This window comes from Lampetra fluviatilis, chromosome 16 (assembly GCF_964198595.1).
Source record: "Lampetra fluviatilis chromosome 16, kcLamFluv1.1, whole genome shotgun sequence".
Taxonomy (NCBI): Eukaryota; Metazoa; Chordata; class Hyperoartia; order Petromyzontiformes; family Petromyzontidae; genus Lampetra; species Lampetra fluviatilis.
The window spans coordinates 2,069,989-2,093,019 of NC_136290.1; the positions used below are offsets into that span (position 1 = coordinate 2,069,989).

At 47.8% G+C, this 23,031-nt stretch overlaps 1 protein-coding gene across 1 annotated transcript in view; it reads right to left on the minus strand.

The window, feature by feature from the left end:
• Window positions 1-2,113: 2,113 nt before the first annotated feature.
• LOC144936432 (ferroxidase HEPHL1-like) overlaps window positions 2,114-23,031 on the minus strand; it is a 52,857-nt gene continuing 31,939 nt past the window's right edge. Inside the window, exons 13-19 of the mRNA XM_078863482.1 lie at window positions 21,326-21,465; window positions 14,748-14,876; window positions 12,827-12,933; window positions 10,907-11,129; window positions 7,309-7,448; window positions 4,749-4,917; window positions 2,114-2,876 (exon numbers count right to left, since the gene is read on the minus strand). Coding sequence (XP_078719608.1) covers window positions 2,725-2,876; window positions 4,749-4,917; window positions 7,309-7,448; window positions 10,907-11,129; window positions 12,827-12,933; window positions 14,748-14,876; window positions 21,326-21,465 — 1,060 coding nt within the window. The 3' untranslated portion in view covers window positions 2,114-2,724. The remainder of the gene's footprint in view (window positions 2,877-4,748; window positions 4,918-7,308; window positions 7,449-10,906; window positions 11,130-12,826; window positions 12,934-14,747; window positions 14,877-21,325; window positions 21,466-23,031) is intronic.

The window sequence follows — 23,031 nt, forward strand, 5'->3', positions numbered from 1 at the left end:
CCATGCGACGTACAGCCTTTGAAATAGGATGGGTGAGCCTTCGAGAGCTGTTCCCACGCATTCTTGTTGGTGGATGTGTTGTTGGTGACCGGGCCAGTGAATGTAGTCTTCGGAAGGGCCGCCATCACACGAGGCGATCCAGTCAGCGTTGTGGCCCTGCTCTCCAGTCGACACTGACTCGAGAAACAATGTTGTGGACGGCGATGTGACCATGTACTTCACAATCGGATCATTCTTGATGTTTGACCATGCATCAGATGTCAGGCAAACGGTCTTATTGTCCAGGACGGTGTCAACCTTCTTCTTCATGTCGATGTACGCCCTGTCGAGCAATGGTCCGGCCAGCCTCTTCCTGTTTGGCAGCACTGCATCTGGGCGAAGGGTCTTCACAGTGATCACCAGGTTCTTCTCCTCGACCCGCTGGAACGACGTGCCCGAGACAAAGTAATGCATTGCTATGGCCTGCTCGAACTTCTCCTTCATTCGCTTTTCGAGCTTGGATATTCGGTGATCTTTGATCGATCCTTGCTTCATCGACAAAGCATTCGATGTAGATGGAGTTGAGCTGCCGCTTGCCTTCGATGGCTTCGCCCACTTTTTGTTCGACGCATGCCACTCGGGACGATCATCTATCTCGGTGCCATTCATTGCCCTCCGAAAAGTGGCGCATGCATTCAGGTGCCTCATCGCCTGCTCACTCTTCTTGTGATGGTTGAATCTGGTGTGACAGTGTTTGCAGACGGCACTCTTCAACTTGTGCGGTTCCGGATCATCGGTGAGGTAGTGCCAAAACTGGCCCATCGAGCGTCCTCTGGCCTTCCCTGCGTTCGCTGACGCCGCGTCGGCCACTCTATCTTTCTCCGCGTTGGCCACTCCATTCTTCTCCATCACAATTACGACATCACTATCACATTCTTCTGAATCAAGTAAATGCTCATCCAGATCCTGATCCATGATCTTGCTCGCGGTGGAAATTGGATTCGTTTGATGACACTAGTATCTCAGGTAATGCCAAGATTTCTAATTTCCGGGCTCCGGCCTTCCGCAGTTTGTTACTTCAGTCAGGCTTCCTGCAAAAACCAAAATGGCGTATTTTTATAATTCTCAAAACCTCACCCTAACTGGACCTTTGGGATATTGAGGTTTTTAATTTAAACCTTATCAAACCTAATTGTTTTAAACCTCACCTTGCCACCCATGGTTTGAAGGCGCTCTTAAGAGTTGGAGATGTTTATGGTGAAATTGGCATTGTGAATAATGTTTAGTCCACTGCCCAATGTACTCAGTTGCACAGGGAGCGTGAAGGACCTTGTGACGGCTAGTGGAAATTCAGACCTGGTGAAGATGAGAAGAATGTGTCAATATGGTCAGAGATGGTATTGTGGATGAGGAAATATTTTTTGGCAATGGAGCAGCAGTTCAGGAGGCCGAGATGAATTATAGGTGGTGCTAACGATGGTCTGGGTGGAGGGAGGCGGGCAAGTGGGCGCTGGTAGGTGGAAGGGAGACTGACAAAGTATGGCCCCCTGCCACCTTTGTAGGCGTGGAGCCACCTTCGCAAGCACCGATCAACAAGTGGGGTCAAAAGCATGTGGTTAGGTTGACAGGCACGGTGGGATGTTGCGATGTAAAGACCGACCAGGTCGGACCAATCCGAGATGTGGGTTGTGATGGCAACAGGGGCCTGGACTTGGGTGGACAAACATTAGCTAGAAGTGGGAGGACGTAGGACATATCAATCAAGACAGGGAAACACATTGAATTCATACTGGATGACAATACGAGGACATAGAATGTCAAAACAGCGGCTTTATGCTGGGGTTTATTACAGCTTCAGTACGTGTCGTTTTCAAGTAATCTTCTGCTTGTAAATGCATATTTCTGTAAATGCGTTTATGATCATCTCTGCAAAAGTAAATAATCAAAAATACATTCCACGACATTCGGTGTGTGTTTCTAAAACAAAATATGAACAAAACATTTGTTTATTGTCAGATTGTTTATGTTTTTATTTTGCACAAGAGGCTCCATTATAAGACAAGAAGAGCAGCACTTGGCTTTGCACATTCACAATGTCTGCAAATACAAAAACGTGAATGCAAATTCAGGGCGCACCTTCAGTGCTCCGTCAAAACGCACACGCCTCTCCCCCGCTTAGAAGACCGAGTACACGTTTACGTTCCTTCACAAGCACGTGAAGTTCACTCTCTTGCACAAAATACAATTCGCAGGTAGTCTACGTTAGATGCACACAACCCTCCAAGACCAAAGCAATAACACCGCAAAGGCACATTTACTGATTCGAGTCTCGTACGCTACACATAGCAGCACCACAATAGGCTACTTTATCTCATCCTTCCTGTGACAGTTACTACCATCAACAGCCAATTTCAATCGACTGCTGGACGAATGTTTCACCGAGCCCCCACCTCTCACGATTCCGCGATGTGATAATGCACCCAGCATCTGCGCACAAGCCGTTTGCCGCTGCTTTATCTCCTCAGTGTACACCATCTCAGATGCGTTCCGCAGTTTTCATACATTACATCATGCACCTTATAATAACTATGCAATTACAGAACATAGTACAACACAATTCCACTTGGGACGGAACATTGAGCCTTATCTAGCATTATGAAATGTCATCTGTTTGTTCAGATTTGTCTGGGAGAAAATGTTGATATTTATCTCTGATAGGAATATTTCCAAATTTGCTTTGAAAACCTACGATGTCTCGTGGACATAAATGTGTAGCAGGTGACTGGCCACCAGGAGTTTGACGCACAGTTGGCTCAACGCAAGGGAATATAAGCCGGTGTGAGAAGAGGCAGAGGAGTGTTGTCCAATTGCGGTCTTCTCCGTAGGGTTCGCGGTTACTGAAACACAATAAATGACGGTCAATTTGATTCATTCGTTCTTAATGTAAAACACATATTAGACTTTATAAATCGCTCAGGATGTCCGTGGTGTATGTACAATATCACAATTATAATCCATAATTAACATCCCAGAACATTGTACACGTTGAGGTTCTGAAATCTCTGTCCACAGTAGACATTTAAATGTTCGACTTTAATCATGGATACCACCCCATCTCTTTTAATCAAATATCCACTCTAACCACAAAGCTGACTGGCAGCATTGCTATTCTCCCAGTGGTGGGAAATTTGGCGTGGTGATGCATCAAGAGCTATTCGCACAAATTATGTGAAGCTCCCTTACCGTGGGCATCAAGGAGGAGCCATACTCTCGCTCGGCAGGCGAAAGTAACACAGCAAAGTATGGAGTAATATCATTCTAGATTTGAAGCTTTCGTGACTGCAAGGATTCATACTCTTAGTTCTTTCGGTAAAGTCACGTAGGTAAAAAATGAAATTAAAATTAATAAAAATAAAACAATAAAAATAAAAAAATCACGACGTTTCGGAGGCAACACAAGTCTCCGTCATCAGGTGGGACCGTCACAGCCAGATTTGCTGCATCAAGTGAGGCAAGGATTCAAGATGTAAGCCCTTAAATGCAAGTTGAGGGGGGAGGAAAGGGGGGGGGGCTTATCAGAATGTGGTAGCCAATGAATGGAACGTATCGGGAGGGAGGGGGGCGGAGCTAAAAGAAGGCACGAAGTGGTGCGCAAGAGCCGGCGACGTGGACGTGGTTGTGTGCAAGTAACTATTGTTGCACATGCTAACGTATTGGACGGGGAGGGGGAGAGATGTTACTGCATGAACTACGCGGTATAAAACTAAATAAATATTACCACACAGAGTTCAAATTACAGCTGCAGTGAAATGCCACAAATTGCCTTAGCCGATGTAAGCAATCGATTAAATGCCTTCTCCATCCTCAAGCCCCGGGGCCCTTCTGGCCTGTGGTTTTCCTGGTGCAGTTGCACCCCCTGGCACACGTGATAGCTACACCACTGAATGTCAAATTGGTGTGTGTGGTAACACGACCCGCACAGGCTCTGTTGCCAGCATCGCTGTCACCCGCAGTGAACCATTCTGTCATGTAGAATGGTCCACTGTGGAATAGGTTTATATATTCAGTACTTGGTAGATTGCTTTTGGGATGAATCATGGTGCATGCTCCTGCTGATATTTTCCATAGGCACGAGCGTAGTGCCACAAGGAGGGGAGAATAAAAATTTCAACACGAATAGCAATCCGGACGTTGATATCAGAAGACTCGTTATTGCCACATTGTGAATCACACAAATGCATTTATATTCAAGCCATGAATGCATGAATATGAACATCTCTCACTTTTGATTTCAAGCTTTCGTGATTGCAGGAATCCATACTCTTTGGTTCTTTCGGTAAAGTCGCGTAGGTATAAAATAAAATGAATCACGACGTTTCGGGGGCAACACAAGCGTCCATCATTTTAAAACAGTCTGCATCAGCAGCAGACCATGTTTTCCCACCTGATGACGGACGCTTGTGTTGCGCCCGAAGCGTCGTGATTTATTTTATTTTATACCTATGTGACTTTACCGAAAGAACCAAAGAGTATTTCTCACTTTGTATAAACATGTTATTATAATTATGTATCAACTGAAATAAGTGCATGATTTTGACACAAGTTACATTGTTGCTTTGCAGTATTCGGCTTATTATTATTTTTTATCACTATTTCCCAACTTGCATCACCACGAGACGACCAATCGATGATCGCCACTTTTAAAACAGCCACGACATCTATTTCGTTGGCAAATCAGTTTGACGCGAACATCACACGGGGCTCCAGACCTAAGGGTTTGGTCTTGATCTGGAAAAATGCCACCATGCCAGCCTCGATGTGGTCATGAACGTGGCAGTGCAGAAGCCACGTGCCAGGGTTGTCCGTCGTCATCTCCACCGTGACGAAGGTCCCCGCAAACACGTCGTACACGTCAGACACCGTGTCCTTACCCGCCACCTGCAAACAAAGACAAAGATCCCCCGTATAGCCTTAACATACTGTTGGGGCAAGTGCTATTAGCGAGCATCTATGAAGGGGGACACGGCACATGAGGGGGTGGGATGCCAGCACCACGCCCGGCCGCCTTTGTCTCCCCAGTGGTGATGTTTACGCACCAAGTACTCATTTGAGGCTGAATCGACCTGGTGGAGGCCCAGGACCGTTTCAGACAATCGTCACTGGTGGTGGCCGTGAACTCGGTTTGTAGTGCAAAGTGCTAATCGCTACACTACCACTCTCCACAAACACGTCGTACACGTCAGAGACCTCGTCCTTACCTACCACCTGCCACCTGCACACACACACGAGGACGACTTTAATTACAAGGGTATTTATGTTTTGAGTATTTTATGCACAAATGGTAATTTTTCAAACATAATGGAGAGTATACCAGAATAAGAATATTTACCGTATACTGGAGGAATACGATGATATATAAAGCTCTTTTACACAGATTAGGGGCGGGTTAAGAACGTCACAACAACAAACAGTACAAAACACGATACGAGTGCAAAGTACAAGAAAGGTAAACAAATCACCCAAACACAAATAAATAAAACTAAACCATCCCCACCCTACCAGACAAAGCCCACCGAGGCATTTAACTTATTTTTCAGAAGCGACCTGGCCACAAATAATAGCTCAACAAAGTGGCTTATCATTTGGATATTCATAGCAGCAACATAATCTAAATAATCTCAATGCATGTTGCTAAACGTGGAGGGAAAAATCGGAGAAAATATCCACGCGACTACGGGGACAACATGCAAACTCCAAATATATAGGCTTCAGGCTCGGGATCGAACTTGAGACTTCCTGCATACCAGGCAATGAAGATAATTACATCACACCTGTAGTTCCACGACTGCAGAGCAACTCCGCAATCGCCGCGATCCCCTCCCGGCCCCCGCACTAAACACACACCCACACGCAGCGCACCCACGTAGTGTCCTGACAGGGGGGGGGGGGGGGTTGCCTGGCACATCGGGTTTTAATCCGAAGGGCCCCTCGAGGGAGAGTCCCAGGGTTTCCTGGTGCCAGGAGATTGGCCGACCCTCACAGGACAGGTTACATTGTGGTGCCCCTAAATTGGCTAAATATTGTTTGGACGCACAGAAACTCACCGGGCTAACCGCAATAAGAACGCTCACAGCACGGGGGGGGGGGGAGGAGCCAGGGGGGAAATAGCCTGTGGGCGGCGCAGATGGGGAGGGGGGGAGGGAAAGCCCTGGACCCCCCGCGGAGGTGTATTCCGCGGGATCGAGAGCGGGTGCGTAGACAATAGGTCGAGGCGTAATGGAAAATAACGCTCCAGGTAAGGGCGGGGCATCAGTTTAAAATCAAAAGGTATGCGCATCATTGTCTGTGCGGCACGACGTTCCCCTGGGCCTTTGACGTTTATAGAATAAAGGTGGGAGCCCCGGGACGATTAGCTCAGTTGTCTCCAACTTCCGGGCCGACAAGACCCACTCCCTGCCGTCCTGCCTCCTCGAGCCGCTCGCAGCATCTGTGTGATGCCAGCGAGTGCTGCTACGAGGCAGTGATAGGTGAAGTTTTCGCTCGACCTTCTCTCTCCGACTCTCGCAGCGTCCGTGCGACGCCCTGAGTACAGCTACGACGTACGTGGTAGAACACTTGAGTGACTGAGTTCGTAGGCAGTCAGGCTACGCCCTTCCTGCAAAATATTCCCCCTCCAAGTATGGTGTATTTGCGCCATTAATAAACTTTAATTCAGAGTATTGGTGCAGTGTGATTTCTATGTGTGTGGGTAGATTGCAGTTTTTAAAATTATCTGAATAAAAGTTTTTCCCGTGGCTACACACCACGGTAAGGGGAGTCAAGCATGTAATGTATTGGAGGAAAAAAAAGGGAATTGGAAAGGGAAGAGAGAAGAGAAAAAATTGGTAGTTAGAGGAGGCAAGATTGAGGATGGCTTTTGTTACTGTTCCTAGAAGGAAAGTTGTGCAAAAGGGCAGACAGGGAAAGCTGACTGGGAAAGGCAATGGATGCCGGGATAGAAGTCCCCAAGACAGACACAAATGGCAAGGCTCAAGATGAGCAGGAAGAAAGAAGGAGCGCCGTGCAGGAAGGGGAGAAGGGAAATAAGGGGAGAGGTTGGTGGCGAGAGGGCAGAGAAGAGAGGGATAAAGAAGGAAGAAGAAACCAGAGCAGAGTTTGTTTTCACATGAGGCGAGGAAAGGGGAGGGATTCAGAGTGGGAGTGTCCACAAAAACATTCACGTGATTTACTGTAGGCTTGAGCCAATTAAAATGTATATATATGTGAGGATAGGAGAACTGATATTAACACAGTGCTGTATTATAAAACAGAAGCCCACCGCCAACCAACCTTGTATCGGAATGTCTGGCCATGGAAGTGAATGGTGTGCATGTCGAGTTCTCCACCCAGACCCATCAAGTACCAGTCCACGCGTTCCTTGAGCCCCATGTTGAGCCCATTCAGATTACCGAAAGTCATGCCGTTGATGCCTAAAACGATACCAAGTAACTTCGTATTATTTACACACACGTTACTGTAATCACATTGGTCTGTGTATAAAATAAACTGTAAGTCATACAAGTGCGTAAAAAAATTGCAGAGGTAAACCGTAAACATAGTTCTTGTTGAAGGCGTTGATAAATTGAATTCCTTTAAGTTTTGAGGTCTTTTTTCTCAACCACATCAGCACCACAATGGCTGCCACCATTCCCCACAAGAGAATGCGTTCAACTTGTGTAAAACAACGTTCTAAGGCAGTGTCAGATCCCACGTCATTTATTCGACTTTCTCTGAAGCCAAGGTTCAACAGTGAAATGTTGCTTGCGAATGATATCACAAGCAACATATTATTTGCATTGCTTTGTATAACATAAGTTGCAACACTGGAAAAATAATGTTGCATTCGAATCTGGAGCATCTATCCATTGTGGCTGAGTTAGTATCCTATAATAATACTAACAAAAACCAGGATTGATATGGACATATTGGCGGTACACCGGTGCAACATAACACACCGGTCCTCATAAAACAGTCTGACGATGTTGCTGTTGGCTTGAGTGAGCTGGAGATGCTCCATCAGTAATTGCCTTTGATTCAGCAGCTGCTTTGCATTCGAACGTGTGGTGACACCACAAGTCATAATATTTTGATGCCACCGTCTGCCAAGAAATGATTTAGGAACCGTCCGATCAAGTTAAGGGCACGAAGTCAAATCTATCTTTGGAACACGGAGCAAATCATCAGGTTGGGTGATATACAGCAACAGACTGTGAAACTTCGTGTTGAGCTGCTCATAACATTAGTCTACTGACTGCTTCAACATAACGATAACTGATTGTAATGCACCCCACAAGATTTTCTGAACTGGGGTTGCGAATCGCGGGCAAATAAATAATAATTACTGCGTTTTTTAAATATACATACTGCTGATCACCGGTGTACCGCCAACATTATCTTAGTTTTGACATTATTTGGGTCTTTCAATAAAGTCACGTGGATAGGTTCAAAACAATAACAAAAATAGCAAAAACTACGACGTTTCGATCACAACACAAGCGATCGTTATCAGGAGGAAAAACGAGGGTGAAAGCTGCTGAGGCAGAATGTTTTAAAGGTTTAAAATGGGTGTAGCTCAAGGGTCATAAACTAGTTGGCGAGGCTAGTGATGTTAATGTGAGAAATTAGCATGTTAATGAAAGATCGCAGAGCAGCAACATCGAGCTCGGTGAGCGAGGTGGCTGTGATCGTGTGGGAATTTTAACCTGTTAATGTAAAATCAGAGAGCCTAAAATAACAACTAATATCGGAAGGTGGTAGGATGGGAACATCACAGCCAGTTATGACTTAAACTGGCTGATAACGTCCTTCCAATGATTGCTCAGTTTATACCCATCTTCTCGTTTGAAGTTGTGTCTGTATATGTTGATGGCTTCCTGAACGAATCTTTGTTGATAGCCAGTGGGTTTGCAAAGTACCTTCGTCTTCGAGAAATCAATTTCATGTGTGCCCACAGCGTTAAAACAATGATCAGCCACGGCCGAGGTATTGGTCCTACCGTGTTTCAGATCTGCCTTGTGTTCACGAACACGGTCCGAGACATGTCGCTTAGTTTCCCCAATGTAACTAATGCCGCAGACACAGCTTAGTTTGTAGACGCCGGGGTATTGCATGTCAGGGATCACATCCTTCACAGATGGGATCAGATCATGAATTTAATGGACTGTGTTAAATCGAACCAGGATCTTGTGTTTGCTCATGATTTTGGAGATCTTTTTGGTGACCCCTGCTATGTATGGCAAGGTGATGGTTTTGATTGGGTCCTCAGATGGTTATTTCTCAACGGTTGGGGTGATAGCTTTACGGATTGTGTAGTCTGAATATCCATGCATCTTGAGAGCTTGGTGTACGTGTTTCAGTTCACTGGCTAGGTGATGATGGTCGGAAATACATCGAGCTCTATGGTGTAGCGTTTTTATGTGGGAATTCTTCTGGGAAGGATGGTGGTGGGAGTCAGGTTTTAGATATGCATCCGTATGGGTGGCTTTCCTGTAAACAGTGTCCCATTGAGCCATCTGGTCTCCTTTCGATTAAAACATCCAAGAATGGTAACTTGCCATCCTTTTCCACCTCCATGGTGATGGCTGGGTGTATGAAATTGATGTGGTTGAGGAATTGGTTCAGAGCTGGTCGACCATGTGGCCAGATGACGAACGTGTCATCTAGTTAGTTGTTATTTTCGGCTCTCTGATTTTACATTAACAGGTAAAATTTCTCACACTAACACAGCCACCTCGCTCGCCAAGCTCGACGTTGCTGCTTTGCGATTTACCATTAACATGCTAATCTCTCACATTAACATAGCCACCTCCACACCCTTCGTCGTGGAGACCGCTCTCCGATTTTACATTGACATACTAATTTCTCACATGAACATCACTAGCCCCGCCCACTTCGTTTATGACCCTTGGGCTACACCCATTTTAAACCTTTAAAACAGTCTACCTCAGCAGCTTTCCCCCTCTTTTTTTCCTCCTGATGCCGATCGCTTGTGTTGTGATCGAAACGTCATGGTTCTTTCTTATTTTATTTGTTATTGTTTGTTATTTCTTTGAACATATCTAAGTGACTTTACCGAAAGACCCCAAGAATATGAATTCCTGCTGTCACGAAAGCTTTAAGTCGAGATTTATCATCTTAGTTATTCATCTCTTATTTTATGTTCACCTTACCGCTCTGAAATTCCCCGGAGAGTTTCTTTTTTTTAATTCGTGGAGTGAACAAAACTGAACAAATGCAACAGAGAATTGAGGACAAAGCCTTATTATTGATTTACCTTGAAAGTTTCTGTATAATTTCTGGACAAATTGGGAAAGAACCCCCTCTGCATAAATTTGGATCCACAATTGTTTCACGAACTCTGGCACTGTCTCTTGATTGTTTCAGGAATCTCACTAAAAATCCCTCGAAATTATTGTCTCATTTCAACTTTATACTGAATTTCCAAATGCAAACAATTGTCTGAGCAAGGTTGGCCCTGAGTGTGCAGTAAAATGCGACATTCCTACAGCGGAGAACAGTCCATACGACAACGACTGTTTACTTTCCAACGACGAGCTCCTTTATTTATTATAAACCTGAGAAGGTATTTGAGAACAGCTCCCTGAGATTTTGACGAGATGGGATTTTTGTGAGTCAATTGCCATGCCACGTTAGCACCAGGATTTCCTTTAATTACGTTATTTATTTCCCATTGTTACTTTTGATCTCTGAGGTCTCAAGGGGATATTTAATAATGTTTGGGTTTAATGGATAATTAATACAAAAAAGTCCACATTACACAGTCTATTTGCTCTTTTTATCTTTACAGACCCTTGCAATTCTACTTGTTATAAATGTTGGGTGCCATGTTATTTCTCTTGTTTTATATGCAACAGTGCCGCCTCCTTACTGTGCATGAGATTGCTCTCACGAAAGTCCTCGTCGGTAACGTCCACAGCGCCGGGATTCCCCGTGAAGTTGTCGATGTTGTCCCGCAGGTACCAGGACAGGTTCTCATTGTAGACCATAAAGAGGAGAGCAAACTCGTGGGCCACATCGTTACGGTGGCCTGAGTCGTCAAGCAGCCCAGAGCGGCACACCACCAGTGGCCCCACCAACCCCGAGTTGGGGTCCTGCATACATACATACAACCAAACAAACTCTTTCACTCATTGTTAAATTTGTAACATGCCGCACAGTATTCACCCGCTCTTGATAAGAAATTGGCACCTCGAGGCCCACAGCAAAGGTGTTCGACAAGATTTTTGCAATCGCCCAATCCTAGCCTCCACAGTGCTGGACTAGAGGCATGTGACACCACCACCCGGCTACATACACAAACAGACACACACAAGCAGTCACGTGGTTATGGACAATGACATTCTCGATTGATTTTCAGATATTCATGAAAACATGAAGTCTCCAGGGCTAATTTGGTCGATGTCTGTCTATGGGGTGGAGTGACGGCATTGCGGTTCGCGTGTTGCACTACGCAACCGTCGACCTAAGTTTGATTCCTGGCCACAACTGCTATCAGTGGTGAGCGATATTTTGACCAGTTCTGATCTTCTTCTTTCGTATGGGTTAAAATCAGCAGATTTAAGATGTAATTTTAGATTTGTTATCCACTAAATTGTCTGTTCAGACGCAGAGTGGATCTCGTCCGTTCCTACTTTGAAGGAGTGAAGACAGCAGCTGTTTACGATGTGGTCGAAGGTTTGGGATTCGTGGCCGCACTCACAGGCCACCAAATCTTTGACGCGCCCATTTGTGCATCAGGTGGCCGCATCGGCCATGCCCGGTCCTGATTCGGTCGATAGTCGACCATCGGCGGTATGGAAGGTTGATGTTGCTGCTGCATAATTAAAAGTATGCCTGCAGCACTTCAACCACTGGTGATTTGGCACATTGTAAGTGATTTGCTAAATTGTTCACTCCATTAACCTAAAGGTAACAGATAATGTGTTACTAAAGGCATATAATTTGAATAAAATGTCGATAAATCGTGAATAAAAGTATTGATTCTCGGAAAAATTTCCTGATAAATGTAAAAGGGAGTCTACGCGCGTTGTCTTGGTGAGGGAATTTTTATTGTTCCATTCAACACCAATGGCAACACTTGGAGGCCAGGGCACTGACGCGGCTGTCGACGCTCCACCATTTTCTTCCCCAGAGCTTCCCACCTTTGTCTCACACCTCTCTATAAACCCGTTCTCTTCCTCTCCTCCTCATTCCCGCCAATCTGTGTCTCTTGGGGGTTTGTTTTTACCCCCAATCCGCCAATCCCCTATTTCGCTCCTTGCTTGCCAGCGCCTTTCTTTAATTATTCCTCCAGGCGTGGTCCCCTTGCCCCTTGCGTGACCCCTACACCTAAGCCTGGCCGTGTCCTCGCACGAACTCTACACCAGGCATCGATTCAAATCGTCGGCTTTTCTGCACATTCGGCTTCTCTGCACATTCGTAGTTTTTTGTCCTTCCCCTGCACCTCCGATGGCTATGTACGGTGCGAAAGAAGTTCAACATACATATATCAGGATGTTATTATTTACAGCTCGTTGTAAATCGACTTCTGGATGAAGTTCCCCACACAAACCATGAAGGTCAAGTGGGCTGTTTGACCATACTTCACCGTACTGGTCAGTACGGGTTGGCGAGCTGTGGCCGGAAATCAAACTTAGACTGCCAGGTTCGTTCTGCAGTGCACCGACCACCACGCCACCACTCCACCCTGCGCACTTTAAAAGTGAGACTCCAAACGTACAATCCCGAGTGGTGAAAATATGTAATAAATGTAGTCACATGATGTGACCTCCTGATGTATAGCGCTCACCCTGACGAAGTCCACCGCAGAATAGTATATCCAGGTGATGCAGTTTGTGTCAACTTGTGAAGGGCCGGAGCGCTCTGGGATTTGCCACCTGTACGCTTTCCTCGCTCCTGCATTGGGTAGATAAGATGGGCAACAGTCCGTTAATTTATTTACCCATTACAGTACCTCACAGCGTTTCGCAGAAGCACGGCAATATATAGTACGCAGGCAACAAGACCACAGTTTCCATGTTTAAAACGTCATAGGTTATGTTGCACAATGCTCTGTCTCTTAGAATGACATGTTGGATTTAAAAAAAAAATTGTATAAATATACTGCATTTATATTTCAATGACCTAAACACATGGGGAAAGTGAAGCGGAGTAAGAGTTAGGAGCAGGGAGATGAGAAGAGTATTTTCGGCTGCATTTCATACTCTTGAGGGAACACGGTATCCAAATTTACATTGGAAAGCAACAAGTTGACGAATCCGAAGGTAACCACAGCACAACGTAAATCGAGGCTCCATTTTAACACAAGGAAGGAGTCGGTTGCAACTCGGTAAAATGAGTTTGAGGCTGTAATGCACGAGTCGGGGCAGAATGCACCAGGGTGGAAACTGAGATGATGGAAATTTCCCACGTAGCCTTTTTGTAGGAGTTCGCGGTTTACAGAACGCTCCCACTGAGCAGCACGATCCCACCAGAGCATATCGCCACAGAGGGATGCGCCTGCACAAACAGAGTCGACTCAACGCCGCTCTTCTCTTCCAGTACGTGTTTGAGACTTGGCATACAACGCAGAACATTTCCCACGGAAAGTCAATCAATCAAAACGCAAAAGATTTCCCCGACCCCGAGGTGGCTGGGTGGCTCATGGATCAAGATGGCACTGAGCCACTGCTCCTGATGTGGTTGTCTTGGATTGACCGCCTGAATGTGACATTGTGAGTTATTGCTCTGCATCTACATCATCCGCACGAAAGAAGAAGAGGGAGCAGGAGGAGGAAGAGAAGGAGAAGAGGAAGAAGAGATCCTCGGTGCGAATTCCAGTAGCCGGCTGTGATTTAACCAGATTGTCGAGGCAGCGAGTTTATGATCGCAGCCTGGGCACCAATGACGACAACAACAAATGCCATGTTACATTCGTTTTTACTTCATTTGCAAAATACCAGTCCCTAAAATTAAATACAAATGTTTGACTTCCACGTGACAGAAAATCTCCACGGCAGGGCATGTGGGAAAGGGTACCATCCCGAGTGTGAGTACGAGGTCACGTGAAGGAACCTCAGGAGTGATTATGTCATAGCTCCTTCCGTGGGCCTTTGTTGGATAGATACTGTAAAGGGGTGCCGCACTGCCCTGTGACAGTACAGAATGGTTTCATGACACGGTTGCCGATAGCATAATTAAAATAAAATGTGTACATATGAAAAACACTATTATATTATTAATGATAAATAAAACTATCTCTCTCTCAATGATGGCAAAAAAAACATCTTGTAAAATATTAGCTGTTACAGCTTATAAGAAGAGGCGATCCATCAGGTTTATCAATACTATTTTACCTGACTCTTCCAGGTTGACTTTCATTGCATATAGTCACATGTGACGATATAATTTCAACTTCAAACGCGCACATTCTTCGCTCAATCTCACAGAGAGAGAATGACTTAGAGGCGCAAGGAACCACAGGTGAGCAGGAAGGCAGCCACGCGATGAGCTGATGCAAGCATTTGCCCAAGCTCTGTGGTCCTCGATATATCAAGGTGTTATCAGCCAATAAATGAGCGTTTACACGTGTGAGGAAAGCACCCACAAAAAAAAGGATGTACTCATGGGAAAGCTACTTGCTGCAAAAACTCCTCATTGAGTAATCTCGTGTTGTCTAGTTTGCTCAACTGCGTCACGTACATACACATGCATACGGAAAGGGTAGTGACCTGGCTTGAGTGGGAGGCCCCCGGGAACGTCGCTGATGACTCCGTGTGAGTGGATGGAGTAGGGACGAGAAGCCGTGTTCCACAGCACCACCACCAAGAGCTCTCCGACCTGCCCCTTCAGCAGCGGGCCTGCGCACAGCTCGACGACGAGGCACGGGACGTTACCATAACGTTCTTATAATATTATAACTCCTCTCCATTCACCTTGATACGTTTTATAATCAACCGTTCAGAGGATCTGACGATGGTCCAGCTGACACCTTCCTTATATGAGTAATGCGAAAGTGTTACAGGAAATGATGACGGTATTCCCTCGTTATTCACGAACTTACTATCTGCGATTGTGGCTGTCTGCGAATTGCATCTGGAACTCTACACGATTACTGCTTCGAGGGAGAGAGAGAAAGAAAGTGATGAGATAAAGTGATAAGATAAGTGATGAGAGAAAAAGTCATGATATAAAGTGACGAGATGTATTATTATGATAATTTTCATGTATAGCTACTTTAAATACTTATTTACGTTAATTCGTTAAAAAGATAGGTTTTTACATAGGCCAATATCATTATCCGTGAAACTAGCTCTTCACGAGCATGTCCGGAACATGTTCGAAAGGGAATGGGTAGCTTGATGATGTGCAAGAGCTCTCTTTATGTTACCAGGTAAGGCCCACTGAGCTATGTAGCTCTTTTTCAGAAGCGACCTGGCTATCACAAATGATAGCTCAACAAAGTGGCTTATCGTGTGGAAATATATAGCAGCGAAATACTCTAAACGTGTGATGTTGATTCCAAAAGTGGAGGGAATAACGCGACCATGGGGAGAACGTGCAACTCCAAATATGCAGGTGTCAGGGTCAGGATCTAACCCACGACCACCTGCATATCAGGCGAGGTAGTGAACATCTTGCCATGTGGCAACAATATATATTGTGCTTGGTGTTTTGCACTTTCGTGCTGGCACTAACGGGCCGTGCTGTACGATGAAAGTGACTCAAGCAAGTGACTGACAGACATATCGAGTCTCTTACATGTGAAGTACCGTTGATGACTCTTGGACACCGTTGGTGAGGCACACGTATTTATTCCGTACAAGTAGTCACAACTGTGGACATACAATACTAGAGGGGGTATCGGCCCCCTCACCCGGCTAGCTGGGAATACACTGCTAGCTATCTCTGACCTACCTCCTAGTCCTCCACTAACGGGCTAGGGGAGGCTGTCTGGCCCGACACTGGTAAGTCGGGCTACGGTACCCGGAGTCCCAGAGCACTAGCTCTGGTTCTCGGGACCACGCCGCTGGCTCGGTCCTGCGCGGCCCTGACAAGGGCGGCGTCCCAGGGGAGTCCAGGGCTCTAGCTAGACGATCTTCGGTCTTCACTGGTTTAGCTTTAACATTCTGCCCCGAGCCCTCTGACACATCCCCCTTTATACTCCACCCTCGCTGAGGGGTGGGGCCCCGGGCTGCCTGGTGCGGACGTCGTTGAGAGCACCCCCCCCCCCCCGTGCACTCACGTAGCCCCGCCCACTGTGTTTGTTTCCCATAAGCTGCCATGCATAACGGCTCTCTCTCTAACACCCCTACATCACCCCCCCCCCCCCGCATAGCTTGCAGCCGTCCCGGCTGCCAACATACAAAAAAAACGACAATAAAAGCGCATTTACCCCCTGACCGCGCGTGTGCCTCACTATTTTTCAACATAACGCGAAGAGAACAACAACAAGAACCAGAAAACCCCGAAGGGAAAACAACCCGACGCACCCCCCCCGAATAAATACGAATTCCGTAAAAGCAACGTATATACAAATCGCAAGGAACCCCCAACACACACACAACACAACACAATGTGCCAGGAGCACACCACCGACGCAGCGCACAGTAACCATACACGTGAAAATAAAAAATAAAAATAAATTTCTTCTTTTTGTGCATCACAAGAGTCTGCGCATTCTTGCGCGCGTCCTTGCCGCAGGCCCGTCACACGGGGCAACCCCGGATGGCGGACCATCTGGTGGCAGCTGTCCATTTCGAAGTGAGTCTGCGCTTGATGTCGCGAGACCCTCGGCATCCCCCGTAGGGGTTGTTGGGCGGGAGCCCGTCATTCCTGGTGCACCTGGGGGCGGGACAGCCGGCAACACGTCAGGCGAGAGCAGCAGAGACGGACCCTTTGAGTCGGCCGACCCCCCACATGTTTGGCCACGCGTGTGTGGAGTGGGGCCTCGCACCGCAACGAAGGGTTTCAGCCTAGAGGGGTGCACAAACCACCGGCGCTTCCCCCATTTGATGCGAACGCATTGAGGCCGCAAAACCTCGACCACCTCGACGGGGCCCCGCCACGGCCGCACCAGTTTTGAGGAGGTCGCGAGTGGTACCTGGGGACAGTGCAGCCATGTGCACGCGACCCAGTCTGAGGCGCTCATTCGCTTTCTGACGCCTGTCAGAATTTAGCATGGCAGCATCCCGTGCCTCAGTCAATTTCGCAAGGTTAAATTTAACATGGTCGGCCAATTTAGTTTTTCCCAGCGGCGCGGGGATCTGCAGCTGTGCCCGAACAGGTGGGTCAGGTTCGCGGCCATACATGAGGAAGAAGGGTGAAAATCCCGTCGCAGCATGGGGGGCCAATCTGTATGCTGCCAGGACCCCTTGAATTTGCAAGTCCCAATCGGTCTGTGAGTCCGAAACCTGCTGCGACAACATAGACGTGATGGTTCGATGCAGACGCTCGACCATCCCGTCAGTTTGCGGGTGATAGGGAGAGGTACGAATTTTTTTCGTTCCCAGGAGCTCACAGACCTGTTGGAGGAGTTTGCCGGAAAAAAATTTTCCCTGGTCGGTCAGCAGCCGCTCCGGAGCACCTTTGTCCATGACGTAACCTTGGACAAAGGCCTCCACGATGGCTGCTGCCGACTGGTTGGCCAGGGGCCAGGCCATAGGCCAGCGCGTAAAGTATTCCACCCCGGTCAACAAATATCTATTGCCCCTAGGGGTGGCGGGAAATGGCCCCAGAATATCCAGCGCGACAAGTTCGTTCACTCTGGAGACTCTGATAGACTGCAAAGGCGGGTTTGACTCCCGTGCTGGTGGTTTTCGCTGCGCACACCGAGGGCATGATGCCAACAGATCTGCGACATCCCTCGTCATGCCTGGCCAAAAAAAATCAAGCTGGAGCAAGGCGAGGGTCTTTTGGGTACCCAGGTGGAGGAGGCGCTCATGAGCAGCCCACACCACCCTACCCCGTAACCCAGAAGGGACCACCAGCCGGTGTCGATGGGATTTCCCGTCCCAATGCATCAGCAACCCCGCGTGCATTTCCCATGCGTCGGCATCACCCGTCCCCCGCCCCGCCTCCCCGGCGCGACGACGCGACGCGAGGAGGGAGGTATCCTCCATCTGGAGGCGCCCCCATTCATTAACAGGCAAACCCAGCAGGGAATCTTTTCCCTGTTGTGCGATAGAATTTGGAAGCAATGTTTCGTCGGCGGCGGCGGCCGCCAGGACCGGAACCGGCATGTCCCCTGCTGGCTTGCAACGTCCCGACCCCAGGAGGCATGCACATTCGGAGGTGGTTGGCATGCGCGACAGAGCGTCCGCGTTGGTGTGGCGAACGCCCTTACGGTAGGTGGTTTCGAAATCAAAATCCTGGAGGATCTCCAACCATCGGGACAATTGTCCCGATGGCTGTTGAACTCGCAGGGCGTACTGCAGTGCCGCATGATCTGTGCGGACGGTGAAATGCCGACCGTACAGATATGGGCGATACTGTTGGATGAAATAGACAATTGCCAACAGTTCCCTATGGGTGACACAATATCTTTGCTCCGCTGGAGACAACACCCGACTGCCGTACGCAACCACCCGTTCCACGCCGTCAACCACCTGGGAAAGCATGCCCCCAATAGCCGTGTTGCTCGCATCGGTGTCGAGCAAAAATGGTTCCGAAAAATCGGGGTAAATCAAGGGAGGAGCTTTTACCAGGGCGTCCCGAAGGGAGCAGAAAGCAGCCTCCTCCTCCTGACCCCAGTGGAACCGAACCCCTTTTGATGTTAAAGCGTGTAGGGGTTTGGCAATCGTCGCAAAATCAGCGACGAACCGTCGGTAATACGACGCGAAGCCAATGAAACTCCTGACCTCTCCCACCGAGGTGGGAGTCGGCCAGGAGCTGACACACTGCGTTTTGGCGGGATCGGTAGCAATACCTGAGCGCCCCACGATGTGCCCCAAATAACGCACCAAATCGCGTAACAAATGACATTTTTGGGGTTTGAATTTCAAATTAGCAGCCCGCATCTTTAGGAAAACCGCCCGCAACCTCTGGAGATGTTCGTCAAAAGTTTTACTAAAGACGATAACGTCATCCAAATAAATCAGGCACGACTCCCATTGCAATCCAGCCAAAACCAATTCCATCAAACGCTGGAAAGTTGCCGGCGCTGAGTGTAAGCCCATCGGCAACCGGTTGAATTGGAACAGGCCGTGCGGTGTACGGAAAGCAGTTTTAGGCTTTGAATCATCGTCCAGAGGAAGCTGCCAGAATCCCGAAAGTAAATCCAGTGTGGAGAAGAATCGCGCTCCCGCCAAGGCGTCCAGCGATTCGTCCATCCGTGGGAGCGGGTATGCGTCGGCAACCGAAATTTTGTTAAGGCGCCGAAAATCAACGCAAAACCGCAACGAGCCGTCCTGCTTTTTAACCAGGACGATCGGCGCTCCCCAAGGGCTGGTGGAAGGAGAAATGATGTCGGCGGCTAACATGTCATCAATAGCCGATTTGACATGGTCCTTTTCGGCGGGACTTAACCGAAACGGATTCTGGCGTATTGGCGCGCTGTCACCCATGTCAATATGGTGACGCAGCAGATGAGTGCAACCCAAATCGTATTTGTCCCGACTGAAAACGTCGGAAAATTCCCGCAGTAGCGTTCTAAGCTGTTGGCGCTCTGAATTAGACAGGTCCGTCGATCCCGCATAAAGCGCATCGAGCCACCCTCCATCGCTGTCTGAATGTGGGTGCGGCCGGGGAGCAGTGCCGACGTGATTCGCAACAGGTTCCTCGCAGGGCACCGGCGTCGCGTGAGCAAGCACCGTCCCTTGAGGAACTACCACTGTCTGCGACCCCACATTGAGGACCGCGATGAAAGGGTCCCCGTCCCCTCTTACGACGGTCTGGGCCGGAATCAAATAAGGTCCACTAACCCTCCCTCCGCTGGCGGTGACGCGGCAGCCCCAGCGAGAGTGATGTTGGACCCGAGGTTCAGGCCGGCCACGCCCTCAGCAGCTGCTGCGGCGATGGCGGGAGATTCAAAGTTTGAATCCGTTGAGATGGTGGGAAGGCGCATCGGACGTCGGTTCTCCTTACCCCGTGGTGGTCCACCAGCCCCCAGCCGCGTGATGTGTTCGAGTGTGGCGGCAGCGGCGTAAAGCAGCTCCGCCAGCCTCGCGTGAGCCAGCCTCAGCCCTTCTGATGGCGGCTCCTCTTCATCCTGATGCCCCGGTAAGAATGCGTCCGGCCCCGGCTGTACGATGTCTTGTTGAGCCGTCTCGGGCTCGACAATTTCAGCGGTGTCCTCCACCTGCGGTACTCCGGCTCGAGCTGTCCGGCGCGTGTCCATGTTCGTAGTTGTTCTGACACCAGATGAAGTACCGTTGATGACTCTTGGACACCGTTGGTGAGGCACACGTATTTATTCCGTACAAGTAGTCACAACTGTGGACATACAATACTAGAGGGGGTATCGGCCCCCTCACCCGGCTAGCTGGGAATACACTGCTAGCTATCTCTGACCTACCTCCTAGTCTTCCACTAACGGGCTAGGGGAGGCTGTCTGGCCCAACACTGGTAAGTCGGGCTACGGTACCCGGAGTCCCAGAGCACTAGCTCTGGTTCTCGGGACCACGCCGCTGGCTCGGTCCTGCGCGGCCCTGACAAGGGCGGCGTCCCAGGGGAGTCCAGGGCTCTAGCTAGACGATCTTCGGTCTTCACTGGTTTAGCTTTAACATTCTGCCCCGAGCCCTCTGACACATCCCCCTTTATACTCCACCCCCGCTGAGGGGTGGGGCCCCGGGCTGCCTGGTGCGGACGTCGTTGAGAGCACCCCCCCCCCGTGCACTCACGTAGCCCCGCCCACTGTGTTTGTTTCCCATAAGCTGCCATGCATAACGGCTCTCTCTCTAACACCCCTACACATGTACGGTGAGGATCAGAGAAGAATGATCGCCCTGGCTGAGGTGGCGATGCTGTGTGAAATGCATTGCTGTATGTAATGAATGCCATTTAGGAGGTTTTCGGAACGCGGTTTCACCAGCCAAGTATTTCTGATCGTAAATGTGTTTGGTCGTGTAGTCAGATGGCGAATGATTGAGTGACTTTACGGATGCAAGTGAATGCTGTATGGGTCTAAGTGAGGATGTGATCATGGGACGTTACAATGCTGAGGTCGACATTTGGGATGAGGTTAGCTTGCTTTGGTGCCTATTGCTTTTCAATTAAAATAAATGATGATACTGGGTAAAGAGGCTTGTGGGTGTCTTCACGTTTATACATCTTCCAGTGTTGTGCTTATTTACCCAGAGGACAACTTTACCTAGTGCGGCCAGGTGCTCTTCCTCAGCCGAACGCACTTTCGGATTTTTGAAGCTGTCATCGGTGTATTCCACGAATCTGACCTTCTTGTATCTACTTCCGATTCTGGTCTCTCCACTTCCGAGGAATTTATTTGCTGGGCTGAAACAGATTCATCAGTGAGCACAGGATTTACTTAACCTGAGTTCTCGCACAACGGATGCATGAAGTGTCCATGTGTTACCATGGACACCTCATGCAATTGATCCAATATTGTGAATAAAGCAAATGCAAGCAAACTAAGCAATTTTTTTATTTTACCAGGTAAGGCCTACTGATTTATGTAGCTCTTTATCAGACGCGACCTGGCCACAAATTATAGCTCTACGAAGTGGCTAATCATGTGTAATTTTATAGCAGCCAAATATCCTAAACTAATGCTTCTAAATGTGGAGGGAAAATCCGGACAGACCCAGATAAAAATCAACGTCACCACAGGGAGAGAGACATGCAAAACACACAGGCGTCAAGGTCGGGATCGAACCCACGACCTCCTGCATACCAGGCAAGGACGTTAACGTCTCGCCACCACGGCGCCCTCCCATGCACAGCAGACATTGCCTCACCACAGGCAGTGTCACCTAATCGGAGGTGCATTCACCACAATGTGAAAAAATTAACCCGTAAAAACAAAGTTTTTAACTATAAATCCTTTATATGCGTGGCGGCTAGAGTCCTCTCGTCCTCTGGCTTGAGATGGCTGCCACCTATGGGTCAGATGATTGCCTGGCAGCATTAAGCAATTGGTAATTAAATATTTTAAAAAAATTCCTAAAAAGTGTAAAATTTTGCAAACATTTTTTCACGAAAATTAATTGTCACGCACAACGAGTCTGTGTGGAAAATGTCAGCTCGATTGGATCACGGGAAGTGGGTTAAAAAACGACCGAAAGATTTGCACGGTCGTAAGCGCGCAAGCAAGCAAGCGAACTTAATATAAAGGATTTAAATAAAAAATTAACCCGTAAAAAATTAACCCATAAAAACAAAGTTTTTCACTATAAATCCTTTATATGCGTGGCGGCTAGAGTCCTCTCGTCCTCTGGCTTGAGATGGCTGCCACCTATGGGTCAGATGATTGCCTGGCAGCATTAAGCAATTGGTAATTAAATATAAAAAATAATTTCCTAAAAAGTGTAATATTTTTCAAAAAAAATTTCACGAAAATTAATTGTCACGCACAACGAGTCTGTGTGGAAAATGTCAGCTCGATTGGATCACGGGAAGTGGGTTAAAAAACGACCGAAAGATTTGCACGGTCGTAAGTGCACAAGCAAGCAAGCAAGCAAACTTAATATAAAGGATTTAAAAAACTAAGTTTTTCACTAAAAATCCTTTATATGCGTGGCGGCTAGAGTCCTCTCGTCCTCTGGCTTGAGATGGCTGCCACCTATGGGTCAGATAATTGCCTGGCAGCATTAAGCAATTGGTAATAAAATATAAAAAAAAAAATCCTAAAAAGTGTAAAATTTAGCACATTTTTTTTCACGGAAATTAATTGTCACACACAACGAGTCTGTGTGGAAAATGTCAGCTCGATTGGATCACGGGAAGTGGGTTAAAAAACGACCGTAAGATTTGCACGGTCGTAAGCGCGCAAGCAAGCAAGCAAGCGAACTTAATATAAAGGATTTAAATAAAAAACGACCGAGAGATTTGCACGGTCGT